We start from the raw sequence: 20,325 nt of genomic DNA on the forward strand, positions 1-20,325 counted from the left end.
GTGGGTCTGGAATGCTGTCTTATGTTCGTCGCCAGGCTGTAGCAAAATCTGATGAAAGCCGGCTCTCAGATCAAGTTTAGTGAACCAACTGGCATGAGTCAATTCATCCAGGAGCTGATCAATGACAGGAACCGGATACTTGGAATTGACTGTCATAGAGTTTAGTTTCCTGAAATCAACGCAAAACCGGTACAAGAGATCTTTCTTCTTCACTAAGAGGACTGGTGAAGAGAACATGCTGCTACTTGGTTGAATAAGCCCTTGTGACAGCATATCATGGACTTGGCGTTCGATCTCATCCTTAAGTGCTGGAGGATAACGATAAGGAGGGATGTAGAATGGTTGGGAACCAGGAAGAAGTGGAATGGAATGGTTGCAAGGGCGAGAAGGCGGCAAGGAGTCTGGGGCTTGAAACAAATCAGTGAACTCATCAAGGAGGGACTGTATAGCAGGAGGAAGACCGGTAGATGAGAAGGTGTCAGGTGTACTATCCATACTGCAGACTTGTAAGAGCAACTGGCTCGGAGCATCCATGGACTCGCCTTGCAAAAGAACAGTACTGCCCTCATAAGGTATGATCAGGCGTTTCAGTTGCCAGTGGACCTGCATAGGACTGAATGATTCTAACCAATCCATCCCAATGATCATATCAACTGCAGCTAGTGGAAGGACGCGAAGGTCAGAGGTGAAAGCAACTTGGCCGATAGACCACTAAACAACAAGCAGAATAGTTGGACTTGTGAGAGTACCACCACCAGCAATACGAACGTTGCATGAAGACTGCTTGACAGACACCTGGCTAAGCTGAGCTACCACCGACTCGCTGATGAATGAAGTGGAACTGCCGGAATCAAGCAAAATGTGCACTGGAAGGCCCTGAACTATGCCTGAAAATTGAACAGTGCGAGGAGCAGAACTGCCAGTGAGAGCACATTGTGACAGAGCCAAGAAAGCCTGAGGGTCAGAATCGGCAGGGGTAGCTGTATCTGTTGTGTTGTCTTCATCTTGAAGGAGATCCCACAATTCCTGGACAACATGGAGCTGGACCTAAGGATTACACTTGTGGTCCTTGCTCCACTTGGCGCCACACTTGTAACAGAGACCCATGGCGTGGCGATATGTTTTGACGGCGGCCAACTTAGCATCAACAGACATTGTAGCTGGTGTCGGTGTTGCTGCAGTAGGGGCCGGCTGCTTGTCAGGCCGCGGAGGAAGCGGCAAGGGCTGTGCCGTCTTGGGGATCAACTTGTTGGACGATGTCCAATCGAGCTGGGACGACACGCGAGACGTCGGCACCGTGGCCACCTCCTCCTGCACCAATGCCATAGAAATAGCAGCATCCAAGCTTTTGGGTTTGGAAACAAGAATAATAGCTTTGAGCTCAGGGCGGAGGCCATCAACGAAGCGCATAGTGTAAAAGAGTGGATCGGTAGTAGCAGAATAAGCTTTAAGCTGATCAACGAGTTTGGTGAAACGCTCAACATAATCGGTGACAGTAGAGGTTTGTTTAATTTCGAAGAGTTGGCGAATGAATGCCTCATGCTGGTCACGATCAAAGCGATCATGGAGAGATTGACAGAAGGTGGTCCATGTAGCGATGGCTGGTGTATTATCGATGGACTCATACCAGCAAGCAGCATTACCCTCCAAATACATGGAAGCAACGCTGACCCAGAGAGAGGGATCAACGGCGTTCATATAAAAATATTTCTCGCAATTGGAACTCCAGACGGGGATTTTCACCGTTGAATTTGTTGAAGGGAAGTTTGGGAAGGCGACCGGCCGGATGATGAGGAAAATTGTTTGGGGAAGGAGCTTGGAATATTGGGGATGGAAATGGTGGATGAGGTGGAATTGTGAGCGAAGGTGGGGAACGATAATGAAGGGAAATAGGAGGACGTTGCAGGGCGGATGAATTAGGCAGAGGAGGAGGAGGATCGGGAGGCTTACCCGTGATCGGGACATTCGTCCAGGTCATGACTGACCCGAAGCCAACGTCCCGGTGAGACGATGCAGAGCCGTGCCCACTGGGCGATTCGACGGGCGTGCCGGCGAGCGCACGGGCGGACATCGAGGAAGAAGGAATGGCGACGCTGGGCCACTGCGGCTGGGCGTCGGACACCTTGCGGTCAGGAGCCTAGGAGAGCTTCTTCATCTCGAGCTTCAGATCATCCACGAGGGCCTCGATCTCCGGGCGCCAGGTGCCGAGATCCGTGGTGGCGACCTCGAGGGCCATAACGTGGTCAGAGCTGTCGGTGAGGAGTTTACCCCCGCGGATAGCTTCCAGATCGGCGACCCGCTTGCCGATGTCGAAGGCGAGGTCAGAGCACGTGAACTCAAGGGTGTCGAAGCGCTTGTCGACGGCGGCGACGTGATCGACGCGGTCGAGATCGGCGAACCAGCCCTTCCACTGCTCGTCGTGGGCGTCGAATCGGCGATTGAGATCCTCCTTGGACTTTTGGATCTCGTCGAGGATGACCTTGAGTTGGGGATCCATAGCGCCCAGGGTACGACGGAATCTGGTGAAGTGTGTGTGGTGGATTTGGTGAGGTTCCAGCGCGTCCGAGTGCGGATCCCAACTGGGAGATGGGGCAGGATCGAGGGAGGCAAAATCTGATACCAATTTGTTAGCAGGGAATCTCGGGCTCAAGAAGAAGAACAGAAGTCGACTGGAATTGTGATATACTGAATGTGATTGCAAGAAGAAACAGAAGTGTATAACTGAGAAGTACTTGAATAGTATTGAACTTGTTAAATTCCAGTCTGATCCCCTCGCCCTCTCATTCGCTAGACTTATACTAACATGTCTAGGCACTCCATTCTAGACCGGACAGCCTGACATTGGGCCGGCGCCCGCGGACGGGCCAGGCCTGCTCTTTCATGGAAGGTTCATCATCTTGTATCCCCAGCTCCATAGTAGAAGTGCTGACATACTCCGTACTATGCAATTGGTGGAGCGAGCGCAACTCAGTCAGCCAGCATACATAGCTAGCCTTAGCTGGAAGCAAGCACTGGAAATTGAAGTTTTGAATAAACCTGTGCAGCGAGGAGTTCGGCGGAGGGCAAGCAAGTGGCAGCGCCCCCAAACGGATCGGCTGAAGATCGATGTTGATGGAGCTTTCAGGGAGCTGGACACGAATGGAGGTTGGGGATATGTCATCAGAGATGATGGTGGCAGGGTCATTCAATCTAGTGCAGGAAGACAACGCTATGCTTGCAATCCCATGCATATGGAATGTAACACCCCCGGCGCCACAACAGCCCAGGATGTCACTAACGCCCCTTCCCACGTGCCAGAGCGCGAAAACTCAGCATCAAACACCCATCAACAGTGTAAACGTGGAAGCAACAACAAGAACAAAGCTATAATTAAGATAGGTTCCAACACAAACATTATTATTGTCCATAAATGGTCACCAAGCTAGTTAATTCTAAGTTTACTACAACAAGACAGAACTATCGATATTATCTCTAAATGTAGGTGAAATAGTGAAGATGTGCCGCTACTCCCATCCCTTCACGCAAGCATCCAAAAAAACACCTTGGAAAGATAAGTGGGGTGAGAATAAATCTCAGCAAGCAAACTGACTAAACATGTCATTCAAACTACAAGTTCATTAGACATCGATTTAAACATAGAAGAATACATGTCATAAATAAATAAATAAATGTTCATGATAATAATATTTATCCAATGAAAATTCCATAAAGAAATAAAGGGCATTATATATAATAAATAAACCATCACCATAAATGAATAGAACAATACTCCTCATAGAAATAAAAAGAATACTAATCATATAAATAAAAAAAATGCTCCTCATATCCTCTTCATGGCAACATAAAACTTCAATTTCAATGATCCTCAAAGAGTGCAAATGCAATGTATATGCATGTCCACTGCCTTTATACCCAACAAGGTATGAAGCTGCATCGTACTCCTCCTCGGGCAACGTACGATGTTGTACCGGCACGGTCATGACCATAGGTCAACGACATAATCTACAAGAGCACTCCAGAATAGTCATATAACTTTCTCACCGACCTGGCTCTAGAGCACTCCGAAATAGTTATGACTTTCTCACTGACCCGGCTCGATGCATATGCTCATGAAAAGAATGCTCATGATGCAATAATATGATGCAACTTCAAGTATACTTACCGCAACTGCCATATACATCCACAATCATAAAACTTATCACTTACCTTCCGATGATAGATAAAATATATCACTTACCTCATGATGATAAACAAATGACAAAAGATTCAACATGAAGATCATAAATAAGTAACTTTAAACGATAAGTAAATTCATACTTAGATATATTATCTTGATTTAGTTAATGTTATGACAAAGTGTAGGTAGATTAAATAACTATGCCAAGCTGTAGCAAACCACCGCTACATTTACTTGCCTCGAAACGACGATGCAAGGACAATCCAAAGGTGCTCCACCGGCTACAGTATCACCACATCAGAAATCATGTTCATACAAACATACACAAGTAACACAACTCGCTCCTATGGCCCGCGCCATCATTTCCCCCAAAACAGCAACCAAACAAACGATCAACAGCAGCACTCTACTTCGTATTTTTACTACAGACAAATCACTCAACAAAAAAAGTGAAACTTTCTCAGAATATACCAAACAGCATGATCTACAACTTTAATGTTATAACTTTTGGATTTTAAGAACTCCATGATACCCAAAACAAGCCAACAATATAACTGAACTTTTCTGACGACAGAAAGTCTGCAGCTGAATAAAACATGCATAACTGGAGATATATGTATCCAAACTTTATGATCTTTAACAATCTTGAAAGCCTATAAAATTACCTAAAACTTTCATGTAGATAATTTCACAAGAATATGGACTTAAGATATCGTAAAACAGAATGAATCTAATACTGTCCATAATTCTGACAGCACAATTGCGTCATCAAACAATAGTCACATTTCCCAAACCATAAGAGATATAAAGGTGATCTCTATGGCAAATTAAAGGTACTGAAGTCTACTAACACAGTATTATTTCTCTATGATTTTAGAGCACATAAAAGCAGCCTTATACAGCATATAACCAACAACTACAAAAATCTGCCAGCAGAAAGTAACAACTCAATTCAAAAGCATACATCTAAAGTTATATTTCAGATATAATAGTGTAGTATACATCATTGCAAAGAGACTCAGAAACTCTACAACTTTGGTATTTATTGCCAAGACTATTTTAACCTTTAAGATTGGCAAAAACTGAATCAATCTACTACTATTCATAACATCGTTAAATCAACAACCGAACAATCAACCTACAGCAGCAACCCTGTTTCGCATTTTCATTGTCGATAAATTACTCGTACAAAAATTATGGAACTTTTAAAAAATATGTAAAACACTATTATCTATAACTTTTATATAAAACAAACTAGCATATGAGATCTCCAACATGGCATAAATAACCTCTGAACTTAACTGAACCTTTCTGACAACCAAAACAGGACAGCAAACTTTTAAAATATATAACTGCAGTTATACTCGTCCAAAAATTATAATATCTACCAATCTAGAAAGATTAAGAAAAAACACTACAACTCTTGTTAAGATCATATGTTCAAAATCGTCCATTAAGATAGTCAAAACAGAGAATACATAAAACTATCATGATTCTCGTCACTGAAAAAACAGCCATCTTAAATAGACCATATCTCTCAAACTACTGGGGTTATGATGGTGATCTTGGTGTCACAAGAAAGGTGTTGAAGTCTTATACAACTTTATCAACAGTGGCAAAAATTATTGAGGCCACTAAGATGCCCTAAAAATTCGATGAACACAGACTGCACAACCTGAAAGACTGCAGGGCCCTATTTTGAGATTATAACCCTAACCCGTCAACTAATCCACGAAATTCAGTAAAACATAGCATGGATTCCAATGAAAAACAGTGGGGAAGAGCAAAATCTTACCCCCACAGCATGAAAGATGAAGAACCACAAAGATTGCCCTTCTATCTCACTTCTCTCTCATAGCGATTCCCGCCGCCACACCTTTCGTCGACTCGATGTACTCCACAAGCGTCATCGCTATCACGAACAGCAGGGGGAAGTATGGAATTGAGGACAAAACGCAATGAGAAAAAGATGCCCTGCCGTCAAGAAGGAAGAACGGATTCGGCGGCGGTCAAATCCTAATTCCCCTCCCTCTCTTCTCTTCTCCGTCTTCTGTTTCTCCCGTGCGTATGAGCGGCGGCGGCTAAAGGGATGAAAGAACTAGGTTACGTGGGGGAGGGAGGGGAAAAGTCACGGAAAAGGTCCGTGGTTGGGTACTGTAGATGGTTACTGTTCATCTTTCCCCGTTGGACCTTCGTGTGCTCGTAGTTTCAACGGGACCTAAATAAGTTTAATACATAATTGAGGTGCTGCAAGTAACCAATAACAGTTTTTCAGACTCGGAGGATTCGTCTTTCGTCAGATGTCGCTGTCCTTCCCTCTCGACGAGAGCGAGATATGTGGCTCCCAGGCGGCGCAGTTTACTCGTGCTCAAGAATGATTTGGAAATGCTTTACGACAGCATTGACGGCAGCATCTTGTTGGCGGCACCGGCACAGCTCGGCGCCTTGTTCCATCCCCGTTTGCCTTCCCTTCGGAAGACCGCAGCCGTAGCAGAAGACGAATTTGCACCTTCGGGCACCATCAGACCATAAACATTAGTGCAAGGGGTTATACTGATCTTTAAGACCCATACATTGAAATCAAGATCAAAATATTAAAATGTATAGTACTAGAAATCATGATAATATATATGAATAAAAAAACAACTAGCTTTCAAATCAAAATTCAGGATTTTACTATTTTAGATAATAAGAGTTCATATATTCTGAAACACACCAACCTAATAAGAGAAACTAAACGTAATCATAGGTAAGAACAAATAGGTATCAGATTGGAGATGAAGATGATTCAAGCCTGGATGGTGGGAGTTCACACCCCATCCCATGACTTCAGATTGATATCGTGCACACGTCGTCAGCTAGGTGTGATGACTGATGATGCGAATATCATTGAAGAAACAAAAAAAAATCTTATGCCTTGTCGAACAAAGTGATCGGTTTTCTTATATAATAAGTAAAGATCAATGAATTCTAAAATTACGATGATTCGCTCTGTTTGGATTATTCACAGGGAAAACGAGCTTACCGTTTTAAATTTTTTATTAAGACAGATTAAGAGAGGTGTGAAATACCCATGGATGACTTATTAATCAGAGCTTGTTTCAGTTTCAAGGACCCCGGAAGCTATAGGTTAGACGGGAGGGGATTATTTTAATTCAAGTTTGGTAAATTTGAATGCTACTCGCTCCGTTTCAATTTATATGTCGCTTTGCCTTTTTTTATATACATCAATTTTGCTATATATCTTGATATAACGTATGCCTAAATACATAGAAAAATCAATATACCAAAAAAAAGACAAATTCAACTTATAATTTGAAACAGAGGGCTTATAATATAAGCTTTTTCGGATGTCTCTCTTCATTTTTTTATATGTCGTATTTGGCTTGTCTTAAGCTAAATATTACTAACTTTTTTTATTGGGTACAACTTTAGACGCACACAACCCACACATACCACACTCACACCACACGTACACATACGCGTGCGCGTCCGTACACACGCAAAAAAAGAGATTGGGAGGCTCTCCAGCCTCCAGTGCGCGGAAAACTGGACTGTCCTACCACGGGACCATAGGCCCATTCGCAAATATTACTAACTTTGACCATCAATTTCAAAAAAAATCCATGTAGTTTCACACATGTGAATTATATTATAAAAGTATTCTCACATTAGATCTAAAAACATAAATGTTATGTTATTAAGTTATGCGAATTTAAAAAAATGATAGTAAAAGATAGAAAATTTTCACTTAGGTACGAGTTTCGTTGAAACAAGCGCTAACAATAATGGTACGAGTAGTTACCAAATCAAGTGCTAAACTGTAAACGCAAAGTATTCATGATGCAACAATTAATTTGAGTATAAACAAAAATAACAATAGTTAACTTGAGTCAAATAAATAGGATGAGATTGAGTATATATATATATAGTACCTGCAGCGCATGAAATCGCACCCATCGATCTTTTCAACAAGAAACTTGCATCTTGGGCACTGCTTCCACCGACGCTCCTCGGCGAGCTTCTGCAGAAGCGCGGCATTCGGGCCTTCATTGCAGTCGTGCTGGCTGCTGCCATCAACATCGTCATGGCTCCAGCCGAAGCCGCACGTGGCACACATTGGGTGGCTGCACACCGGGCAAAACGCCTTGGCCGGCGTCTTGCCGCCGGTGGCCTCGAGCAGCACCCCGCGCGCACTGGCGGTTTGGGCAGTAGGCGCGCAGGTTGGGCGGGATGGCGCGCTCCGTGAGGCGGTCGCCCCAGCTGGTGAACGCGGCGAAGTCGATGGACTTCTTGCACACCTCGGGGTGCAGGACGGCGATGTCCTCTCCGTACGCCTCCGGGCAGGCCGGGTCCGGGCACGGGATCGGCACCTAGCCGGCATTGATCCTTCCCTCGATGTACGTGGCCATGCACTCCACGCAGAACCTGTGCTGGCACTGCATGCCGTGGAAGAGGTCCAGGATGGGCACGGACGGAGCTGGGGCCAGACTGGGTCCTGGCCCCTTTGTTCCGACTGCATCACTCTGGATTTTTGTATATCGTTGTATGTATGCAATTAATTCCTACCTCTATCGTACCATATTTGTTGTTGCTGATGAGTGGATCACAGCTTACAAGAGTATGTAAATCCGCACATTGTTCATTATTCTTCTGTGACAGAATTCCAATTGTTCATTGCAGTCTATATAGATAGAACTTGAAAAAACAAAGATTTTTCATAGAATTCCAATGGTCTATACTACTATTGGTAAATACTGTAGCAGCATAGCTCTGAATTGGCACCCCTACACGTTCATGCAAGCTCCGCCACTGAGGATGGGGAGGGTCTCCATGCAGATGCCGCAGTCGAACTTGGGCACTTCGTCGTCGGCGAGAGGGAGCACCCTCGGCCGCGTAGTCGTCGACGGGCCTGCCTCGTCGAGGTCGAGATCAGAAGGGTGGACGACGCGCAATCTCTTGGGGGGACTGGAGCCGGGTTCCTCCCTAGGCTCCTCGTCGAATCATGGAAATTGTTGCTGGAAGAAAGGTACTTCATCATGGAGTCCCGGCTCATCCATCGCCTCCATCGCCTGAGCTTTCGTGGAGGAGGGAGTCGTACCAGCTGTTGCCATGCTCTTCTTCCTCTATGACAGCGAGGATGACCGGGGACTGATGAGCGGCGTCGGTAAGCATGGCCTGCCTTGCCGAGACGATATCTTCTTTGCCGAGACCGGGAACGGTCCGCGACGTCGCCTGTGCGGCAGCCCGTGTTTCCAAACGGAGGGTTATCGCTTCACCGCCACCAACGGGTTGCTGCCTACGGCGTCTTAAACCCTGGGCGGATGCCCCTCTCTGTTGGGGTTTAGTCTCACATCGTGTAGCGATGGTGGGGGAGCACAACATATAAGACGGGAGAAGCCTCACCTATCAGGCTAGTCTTTTGGGTTGAGTAAGGCCCAAAGGCCTTATATGTATGTTGTCAGTTTCGGTGGACCTGGGACCTGTGGGAGCGCAGGCTCATAATGAGCCGGGCCGGCTGCAAGCCAGCTCCAAGATCGTGAACTTAGTGGTCACCACTGGTTCCAACAATTGGTATCAGGGCCGGTACCCATAGTCAGAAAAGCTAAACCCAATAAAAAATCTCGAGCGTCACATATGGCGGGGGCACCCGATGTGTGACTAAGGGGGAGATTGTTGGGGTTTAGTCCCACATCGTGTAGCGATGGTGGAGGAGCACAACATATAAGACGGGAGAAGCCTCACCTATCAGGCTAGTCTTTTGGGTTGAGTAAGGCCCAAAGGCCTTATATGTTGTCAGCTTCGGTGGACCTGGGACCTGTGGGAGCGCAGGCTCGTAACGAGCCAGGCCGGCTGCAAGCCAGCTCCAAGATCGTGAACTCGGTGGTCACCACCGGTTCCAACAATAAATTATTGGGGTTTAGTCCCACATCGTGTAGCGATGGTGGGGGAGCACAACATATAAGGCGGGAGAACCCTCACCTATCAGGCTAGTTTTTTGGGTTGAGTAAGGCCCAAGGCCTTATATGTTGTAGCTCCGATGGACCTGGGAACTGTAGGAGCGCAGGCTCGTAACGAGCCGGGCCGGCTGTAAGCCAACTCCAAGATCGTAAACTCGGTGGTCACCACCGGTTCCAACATTTGGTATCGAGCCCATGGTAAAAAAAAGTTAAACCCGATAAAAAATCTCGAGCGTCACATATGGCGGGGGCACATATGCGAGGGGCACCCCGATGTGTGACTAAGGGGGAGATTGTTGCCCCTGATGTGTGACTAAGGGGGAGATTGTTGAGGTTTAGTCCCACATCGTGTAGCGATGGTGGGGGAGCACAACATATAAGGCGGGAGAACCCTCACCTATCAGGCTAGTCTTTTGGGTTGAGTAAGGCCTAAGGCCTTATATGTTGTAGCTCTAGTGGACCTAGGATCTGTGGGAGGTTGAGTAAAGCCCAAGGCCTTATATCTGTAAGCCAACTCCAAGATCGTAAACTCGGTGGTCACCACCGGTTCCAACATTCTCGAGGTGTATGCAGAGGACAGTACGTGACCAGCACCTCTTTCTTGCGGCTGCGGGACCGAGGGTCGGTCGGTGCCTCCTGCCGCTGCCGGGCCGGCATGCTGGTTGTTGGTGGCTTTGGCCAGGGCGGCTTGCTGGTTGTTGGCGGCAATGGCCCGGGCTGCACGATCGACGACAGAGCTATTGAGCTGGGCCTGGGCGACGGCGAAGATCTGCAGACCCGCCGCGGCGGCGTGGAGCTCCTGGTAGGAGTCGGATGGTTCTTCGTGCATGTCGACGTCCTGGCCCTGTTGGTTACCTCTCAGGCGCGTCGGGACGTGGCGTGGAAGTGGCACAGTGCCGGCTACCTGGTGGTGAACGTTCGCGTCGGCATGGGCGGCGTCGGCAACGTCGTCGTCGAAGACGGGCGACCCTGCTGGGAAGAAGTGATGAGTGACGGCCTGTGATCCCGCCAGCGCGGCATGGACGGTCGTCGGTCCTTCAGCGCGGGGCGGCACCAGGTCCCAGACCTCCACATCGGCCAGCTCCTCCATCTGCAAGGCGTGCACGAAGGCCTCGCCGATGGCGATGGAATCGACAAAGAAATCAAACTGATGATCTGCGTCACCAGCCGCCTCCATGACCTCCTCCTGCGCGGGAAGCGCCTGCGTGCGCTCCTCCATGACGTCCCCAGCGGCGGCGACAGCTTCCTCCTCCGACGACGCTGGTGACCGTGGTGGGGTTTTCCTCCTTCCATTGTAGCTTCTCGAGGTTACAGATTGGGGTCGCCAGACGGCGGTTATAAGAGCACCCTGCGTCAAAATAGGGAGGCTACGACCGAGTTGTAAGGTGTCACGAGTGGATCGGCTAGTAGAAGTTTAGACTTGTTCCAACTCATCTCATACTCCCCCCGATCATACATATACTTGTTCTAAAAAAGCAATTATATTCCGTAGTTATTACGAAAACTCCAGTCGTTGTCGTCTACTATTTCTACGATAGAAGTTTCGAAGTTCTATACTACCCCTCTTCGGTCCACCAGCCAAGCAACCTCAAATGTATGCCTCCTGGGCACCAAGCCCGACGCCCGCTACATGCCTACATCTCTCCCTTGGCAAGTTAGCGGGTGTTTGAAGGCCCTTAGTCTCGTACCCTAATTAGGAGGACTAAATACGAGTTAATTATAAAACTAATTGTAGAAGCTATAAATAATTCGCGAGACGAATCTATTAAGGGACTTGCTAGAGCGTCCGGACGTCGCCCGCACAGGGAGCGAGCGAGCCTCTGGTGCGTCAGGCTCACGAGCGAGCCTCTGGTGCGTCGAGCTCACGAGCGAGCGCACCAGTAGTGGGCCTGCGCCGCTGGCTGCTTCCCACGCGCATCACATGTGCAACACCCCGATCTACTTTTAAAACATCTAGATGCAATAGTTGCAACATAAAAAAAAGATAGATGAAACACTTGAAACAAGCGTCTGAAATACTTGCGAAAACACCTGAAAAATATTTGAAAACCGTTACAAACATATACAACATCTAGATGAAACACTTGCAAACATACGTATGAAACACCTAAAAACACTTGAAACATATGCTTACAACATGCATGTATATGCAACGTCCAGATCTACTTTTGCAATATCTAGATAAAACACTTGCAACATTCGTCTGGAACAAATGAAACGTTTAGAACATACACTTGAAACATACATGTATAGCTATTACAACATATTCAGCATCCCGATCTACTTTTGCAACATCCGTATAAAACACTTGAAACATACATATGAAACAACTGAAACACTTGAAACATATGCTTGCAATATGTCTGAAAGCTCCTGAAAACACTTGAAAAACACAGCATTGGCGGCGGCTAATGGCCTACTTGGTAGGGAACTGCGGTGGCGCAAGCCTCCCCTTCCTGCCAACGACGCGAGGTGGATGGGGGTGCGGCGCTGGATGGTGGCGGTGCGGAGCTACGAGGGAAGGGCCAGGTGTCTCATGGTGAAAGGTCCTTGTTTGGTTTTGGTAATTGAGTGACAACTTAGATGGACTAATTGTGTTTATGTGAGATACACAGGTGATTAGTCCACAGGTACATGTGTGTGAGCAACATATGCCATGAAGGTGAAAATAGCTTGGAGATGTTGCAAAGCTCACACATGTGATGATGAAGGAGCTTAAATGCACATGAGACATGACATTGAGTCATGTGATCAAGGTGGAGAAGATCAAGACAAGACTTGGCTTGATGGACCGGTTGCAAGCGTGAAGGGCAAGTAGAAGGCTTTAGAGTGATGGACCGTGTGGCGGTGAAGCTTGAGCAAGACTTGGCGCCGATGGACGATGGCAACGGCGAAGAGCAAGTAGAGTCAAGATCGATGAACCAATATGATCATGTGATGATATGAAGTGGATCATATCATTGTTGATCGTGTTGGTGCATGTGTTGCATCGACATTGAAGGAGATGGAATGGAATGCGCAAGGCAAAGGTATAACCTAGGGCATTTCATTTCACCGGTCATAGGTGTGTAGAGAAGTTTATGACCAGGTTTAGGATAGATGGCCGTACTATCAAGAGGGGCAAACTTGTTTGCATATCGATCATCTAGTGCCACTCGAGTGATCTAACTTTGCATTGTCGCTAGGATCGAGTGGTGTGGCAAGTTGAGTGGCTAACATCCTTTGGGAAATAATTGTGAAAATGCTAACACACATACACATGGTGGTGTACACTTGGTGGTGTTGGCACATTTACAAAGGAGGTGGTGTTTGCAGGGGTGAGATGGGTTTGGGCCCCTCTCTCCCTCCCGCCGAGCTTGCGAGGCGGGATTCGGCGCTTTCGGGAAAATAGAATGTCTATTTTCTATTACGCCGGATGCAAATTCTTGGTGGTTAGCACATTGGTGCAAGGGTGAAGAAGTTAGAAGTGAAAACGAGTTGGTCGCGAAGATGCTGGCGTCGGTCAACTGACCGGACGCTGGATCTGAATGCACCGGACGCTGGAAGGCTGCGTCCGGTCAGGCTGACGTACGGTGACGCAGAAGCTAGAGTGTGACCGGACGCTGGCTGCGTCCGATCGTGTTCGACCGGACGCGTCCGGTCATGCTCGGGAGCTTACTGGAAACGACCGGACGCTGGGGGTTCAGCGTCCGGTCAGTTGAAGCTGCTGCGTCCGGTCAAGTCAAATGACCATTGGAACCGGGACACGTGGTCGTCTGCGAGCGACCGGACGCTAAGGTCCAGCGTCCGGTCAACTCGACCGGAGCGTCCGGTCGGCCCGACCGTTGCCCAGTGAAGGGGTAAATAGAAGTGGCCCTTGGGGCTATAAATAGAAGTGGCCCTCGGCCATGGCTGGTGCTGAGCACCTCAAGGGACTTAGTGTCCATGCTTGTGAGTGCTTGGGAGCCCTCCATCACACATATACTTGATAGTGATCATTCGTTTGTGTGAGTGAGCGATTCTAGTGCGATTGCATCGTGAGGTTGCATCGAGTGGTACTAGGTGATCGAGTTGCAAGCCGGTGGTGCTTGTTACTCTTGGAGGTTGCCACCTCCTAGACGGCTTGGTGGTGGTCTCCGTCGAAGCGCGCAAGAAGCTTGTGCGGCGCTCCGGAGAAGTGCTTGTGAGGGGCATTGTGCTCGCCCCGCGGGAGCCGCGAAGAGCAACTCTAGTAAAGCGTGTCATTGAGCTACCCTCACTCAAGGGGTAGGTTCTTGCGGCGCCCGATGTGCGGGCTTAGCGGGTGATGCTAATTAGCCGCCGAACCACCAAGTGAGCGGTCGACACAACGGAGACTAGCGTGTTGGCAAACACGTGAACCTCGGGAGAAAAATCATCGTGTCAACCTTATTCTTCCCGTTGGTTTGCATCCCCGTTACACAAGCTTGCAATTACTTTTATACATATTAAGCTTGTGTAGTTGCTCTTGTAACTAGATAGCTTGTGTAGCTTGCTAATTACCTTCTTGCTTGTGTAGCATAGAAGTAGCTCCCTTGCGTGGCTAATTTGGTTTTAGTAACCTTGTTAGTCACATTGTTTAGTTTGTGTAGCTAAGTATTTGCGCTCTCTAATTAGGCATTGGTTGCCTTGTTATTGAGCATTGCTAGTGAGCATCGTTAGCTTTGTGCTTTTGCTTACTAGCATGTGTAGGAGCTCCCTTGTCGCTAAAAGTACTAGTGGCCTAGGTTTGTGTAACATTGCTCCTAGAATTGTTTAGGAGAGCTCTAGCTAGCCCGGCACCTTTATTGCATAATTGTTATCTTTGTAAGGTGCTAGTGAACACATATAGTGGGGTATAGTCTTGATTAGACCGATAGTCTTAATTCCGCATTTATATCGGTTAGCCGACGCGATTAAGTTTTAGAAAAGACTATTCACCCTCCCTCTAGTCGCCATCTCGACCCTTCACATGGGAAGGAGCAGTGCGGGAAGGGCCGGCCACGTGGGAGAGATGTCGGAGTAGGTGCTTTATGCTGGGGAGGGAGCAGGGAAGAGAGAGCGCCCTGCTACGGGACCTTACGACGACGGGGTTGGACGGAGGTGCAGCGCGGTGAGGGGCTTGGAGCAGCTGAGGAGGACACCACAGCCCCAGTGGAGAATTTTTCTTTTTTTAGAGGCTAGTCCGCTGACAGGAGGGTGACAGAACTGGGAGCCCCATGGCTGAGCGTTTTCGACCTATTAAGCCTAATTAATTCATCATTAGCACAAATTTATCTTAGCACCATATTGTTAAATCATGAACTAATTATGCTTAATAGATTCATCTCGCACTTAGCCCTTATTTATGTAATTAGTTTTATAATTAATCTATATTTAATATTTCTAATTAGTATCTAAACATCCGATGCGATGGGTTAATAAACTTTAGCCCCCTAGTATGCAAACGGGGCCTTAAAACATCGCACTATGCAACACAGCCTCTGTTGGGTTTGAGCTAAAGAAAAACTTTGTTGGGTTTTGCTGTGGTAGTCTTAAATAACCGTGGACCGTTGATCTGGATAATTATTAGCACATATTACTTTCTATAGTTTGAGAAATAGAAAAAATAAGGAAAATATCTATCAAACAGATCTAAACAAATCTGACGTGCATGAGTCTGTAGTAATTTCAGAAAACATTTTGATTTCGATTGAACGAAAATGTTCCCTGTTTCAAACAAAGGCTACGTTAGTCAATACTAGGCCGGATATCAGAGTTGAGCAGCCACATGCGTAGCTGCCCGTCGAAGTGATGCTCCGTCTTCTCCTTCAAGGATCTCAGATTCACACAGACTTTTCACGGAAGGAATAAAGACAACTGAAGTATTTGCACGAGGCTTGCGGCCATGGAGAAGTACTTGAGAAACCCTTGCTTTCCCTTAGCTTTGTGTGCAAACGAAAACATATAAATGCATCTTGCATTCTTGCTCCTCTGAACCATGCTTCCTCTAGCCGGTAAATGCTGCAGCAGCTACCAATGGATCATGGTGGCGGTAGCAGCAGCAGCAGCTGGCGTGGGTGTCGCGACAAGGAGAGCAGCTACGGCCACTGTCCTCCTCACTCAGCTAGATGCCTCTGCCTCTACCTGCTCCTATCGCTCACCCTCTTGCTCGCCGTCGCCGCCGCGCTGCTCGCCGTCTTCGTCACGAGGCTCAAGAAGCCGGCCTTCTACCTGCAGTCCATCCAGATGGACAGGTCCTTCAGCCTGACGTCGTCGAACCGCAGCGCGGACGGGACGGCGGCGCCGTGCGCGGTGGCGTCGCTGGTGTTCGCGGCGCAGAACCTGAACGGGATCGGGATACGGTACGGCGCGACGGTGCTGGACGTGGCGTACGCGAACGAGTCGGTGGGCGCCATGGACGTGCCGGCGCTCTACCAGCCCCCGCGGAGTGCCAACGTGACGGTGCTCATGCACGCCGTGCTCGCGCAGCGGAACGTGACACGGCTCCTCGTGAGCGAGCTGTCGGCGCAGAGGAGCTACATGGAGATCAGGGTCGCCGGGCGCATCGACGCCCGGACGCACATCATGAACTTCCCTCTTCCGAAAGTTCAGGTTCTGACTCCACGCACACTCTTCTCTTCTATGTAGTGATTTCAAAGTTTTTTTTTAAAAACAACTGTCTTGTACTTACATCATCTGAAGTTCTTTGCTTGTTTTCTGAAATTTAACCCTTTTTTTTTGCAGTTTTCGCTGGATTGTAGATTTGGAACTAACTACACCGACATTGTGCTACGGGAAGGAATCGAGTCCGTGATGACACGCAAGGTATTTGCCTGCAGCATAATGTTTTGTGGTATTGTTCAGACGCGCATGCTTCTGTCACACGATTGATCTGAAATTTAGTAGCGCGGTAATTCCTTCTGCAGGCTCTCCTCGTATCTTCACTGCCCCATCTCTCGCAAAAGTGCTCTATCAAGATTAACATGAGGCCAAGACGAGCAAAGGGAAGAAGTCTTGATGATTTAGGTTGCTGATATTAATGCCTCACAGATTCTTTTTACGTCTATGGCCATTTTTAACTTAGGGGGAGAAGAATTCTTTTCAGTGTCTCAAGATGTAAATACACGTGATTTGGTCACTGTAACTGTTCATTTCCATCTACTACAATTAGTATTCCCTTCAGTCAGAATTACTTTTGTCAATTGTCATCAAAAGTAAATGTCGTTTTACCTTTCAAGCACTGAACAACAGCCTGAAGTTTGTGTCCTTTTTGAAAAAGATATCTAGAATTCTAGATGTACTGAAATTTGAGCAGCCGGGTATTCTTCAGCGCATTCACACGAGGTGAAGAAAAGCACACTACGGGATGGTCTGTTAGGCGTCGACGGAAACTGTGTTATGTGTTTTGCTTGGGTGTTCAAGTAACTCTTGGGGTTAGTGTGGGGGTGATCTAGGCGAGGTTGGGAGTTGAGAATACGTGGGGGTGCTTGTGCATGACTTAGGTGCGAGAAAAACTATGGGAGATAGGGTTTGGCCTAAGCTTCATTTATGCTAAGGTGTGTGCTCTATGCTAGGATTGATCTTGAGACAAAGGTTTTTTTAGACTGTACAATACAACGCAGATGTCCACAACATACATGCACACTCACCCTTATGAACACATGTACGCAAACCCTACTTCTATGAGCACCTTCGAAGGACTCAACCAACAGATCTCGAGATTCATAAAGTCACCACAGACGCCTCGCTGTCGAGGGGGACATCGTCTACCACTGAAAGCATAGCGCCGTTAAATCCAGGAATAAATCCAGCAAAATGCGAGCACCCGTGCCAAGACGAGAACTTGAACTCGGGTGTGTAGGTTCCACCACAAGGAGCCTAACCAACTAATGAAGAACTTACCCATGGTGACTTAGATCTTGTGGTCACCTAGCTCAAGCTCATCTATCATGGAGTCCCCACACCCTAGACAGAGATCTCCAAGATTGAAGATGATGGGAGGATCACTTGAGAGAAAGACTTCTTCATGCAAGGACACATGGGACACGGATTTGGGGATGAACATAGGAGAGAGTTTGACACAGATCACGAGCTTATAGTTGAGATCTCCTAGCTTGAGTTGATTTCTTGAGCTTCGTATTCATCTCTTTTTAAGCATGAACACTTCTCCAAATCCTCTATCCATTCCTTGCTCATGGTCTGATCTCCTTTCTTGCTCTTTCTTGGCTATAGAGAGGGAGGAGAGGAGAGCAGTGAAGTGGGTGAGAGGGGTTGGTCCTAGTGACTTGGGACTCTCACGCGTTGATAAGTGGTTCCAAGGAGGGTGAGAGGAGGACAACACAACATTTGCATGTTGCAGAGTCGTTGGTGTCTTGACGGACAGTCCATTGGGGTCTCATTGACTCTAATACACTGACTGGTCAACATGGTTGACTGGTGACTATTGAACAGTCTGTGGGGGAGATCAGGGATAGTCCGTTGAAACACATAAGATCCTGATTGTCGAGTTTCTTGGATAGATCGACTTGGTGATGCCCCTTTCGTGGCACATCTTGTGATCCTTGGTGAGGTATTTGGCAGCTTGTTCTAAGTTTAATCCATCATGTGCTTTGTTTTCCCTGACTTGGTGAGAGTTGTTGGTGAGATTCCCATTCTCGATAACTTGGATTTGTGGGTAGTTGATCACCTTGAGATTGGTAGGGTTCCATTTAGGGTTCCCACACTTAGAGCCTGAGCATTAGTCTTGAAGATATTGATGTTAAACACTATGGGCAACCGCTAGGGTAGGGGTCAATAAAGATGCCTCGTAAGATTAGGCAGCTAGGGGTCACATCCTATCCAAACTTTGGGACCTAGAAGGCTTCCTCTGGGTTGCACTTGGATTATGGCTCAAGGGCTTAAGACAAAAAGCTCAACTCTGGCTCAAGGGTGTTCAACAAAGTTTTATTTGGGGCGACTTTTGGGTTGTGACAGTAACAATTCCTGAAGGTGGTCTGGATAGTCTCGAATTACATCCTCGTTGAGTTTCCCATAATTCTCAACAACACCCAAATCTTTTAAAACATTGCACCAAGCAGGGCGAGCGCTTCTATGAAGTGATGATCTATCATAGGAATTATGCTGACACCTTGCTATCATGGTTGTTGATGAAGGAGGAAGAATAGGAGGGGATGCATGGTCCTTACCCATTCTAGCTACGGTGGACAAATAAGATGTTGCCTTTACTGTTGGATCCTCTACTAGCTGGAGCTCATTTGCCTTGACCTTAGGCATAGAAAGGAAAGGGTCAACTTGAATGGTGATAAGCAAGATAGGATCCTTGATGAACTATATATCACGCATGTATCTAAGATAGTTTCCTCATCATCAGATGCATCCTGCACAAGAACCACATCCTTGACTTAGGTGAAGACCAGTAGCAACATATGATCTATCATTGGAACAGTGCCCGTCCCTGAGGGCGCCTAGATGGCCTACTCTAAGGGTGTCTTTTGGTGGATCTATGTGTCACACATCTTTATAGCCACCTCATTGGAGATAAGTCTGTCTCTCCATGAATTTCTGCAACAAAAAATCCTAGTTTACATGCCATTTTACAATAGAGTCTATGGTGTTCGCACGTGTATCCTCACACACCAAAGAGTCAGTAGACGTGCAAGCTAGAAGAGAATCGGAGACCGAAATTGTCAAAGAGAGCTAAACAGAAGAACATGGGCCAAAAAGCTCAACCATCATGGTATGTTCTCCACGAGGCTCTACGCACTCCAAATGTGTAGCCATACGTGCTAGCCACAACTTAATGGTAGAAGTCGTCTGCTTGAGGTGGCGCATCACTTCATCCAAATGAACTTTCTAGAGCTCTGATTGCAAGGAATCCACCAAAGGTGCGAGCATGGACTGGATGTTGAAAGTCATTGAAGTAGAGGAGAGGCGCAACAACAGTGTAGACAAACAATGTTGGTGTTATTGTCACACACACCGATAGGTCATGATGCCGATGACATATTACAAAGATCTTGCGATGAAGACCCTGCCATAGTGATGTTTGGTGGAGACATGTCCATGATGTTAGCTCAACTTTGAGTTTGCTAAGGGCGTTGAGGTTGAGGTTGCACGAAAGAGGAGTGAGCTCGTGGGAATGAAGATATGCATCTAAAGAGACAATCCCTCTCATGATGCGTAGGACAACGACATCGAATGCAAAATAAAAGTCTCGACATGAGTTGACAT

The 20,325-nt window shown here is 47.1% G+C and overlaps 1 protein-coding gene and 1 long non-coding RNA gene across 2 annotated transcripts; one reads left to right on the forward strand and one right to left on the reverse strand.

The window, feature by feature from the left end:
• Positions 1 to 2,552: 2,552 nt before the first annotated feature.
• On the reverse strand, positions 2,553 to 6,368 carry LOC136551843 (uncharacterized). The gene is made up of 3 exons (XR_010782677.1): positions 5,973 to 6,368; positions 3,037 to 3,128; positions 2,553 to 2,940 (listed from the first exon to the last, which is right to left on the reverse strand). It is a non-coding gene; the product is annotated as an uncharacterized lncRNA (long non-coding RNA).
• A 9,745-nt stretch (positions 6,369 to 16,113) lies between these two features.
• LOC136548705 (uncharacterized) lies at positions 16,114 to 17,129 on the forward strand. The gene is made up of 3 exons (XM_066540138.1): positions 16,114 to 16,707; positions 16,840 to 16,920; positions 17,022 to 17,129. Exons 1-3 carry the CDS (start codon positions 16,114 to 16,116, stop codon positions 17,127 to 17,129), a joined length of 783 nt encoding a protein of 260 aa, XP_066396235.1.
• Positions 17,130 to 20,325: the final 3,196 nt, after the last annotated feature.

The sequence above is a fragment of the Miscanthus floridulus genome, chromosome 4 (assembly GCF_019320115.1).
Source record: "Miscanthus floridulus cultivar M001 chromosome 4, ASM1932011v1, whole genome shotgun sequence".
Lineage (NCBI taxonomy): Eukaryota > Viridiplantae > Streptophyta > Magnoliopsida > Poales > Poaceae > Miscanthus > Miscanthus floridulus.

Coding starts and splice junctions, on each gene's coding strand:
- LOC136548705 (XM_066540138.1), top strand. CDS start 16,114: ATGCTGCAGCAGCTACCAATGGATCATGGTGGCGGTAGCAGCAGCAGC. Junction 16,708..16,839: donor TCCCTCTTCCGAAAGTTCAG/GTTCTGACTCCA, acceptor TTTTTTTTGCAG/TTTTCGCTGGATTGTAGATT. Junction 16,921..17,021: donor AGTCCGTGATGACACGCAAG/GTATTTGCCTGC, acceptor TTCCTTCTGCAG/GCTCTCCTCGTATCTTCACT.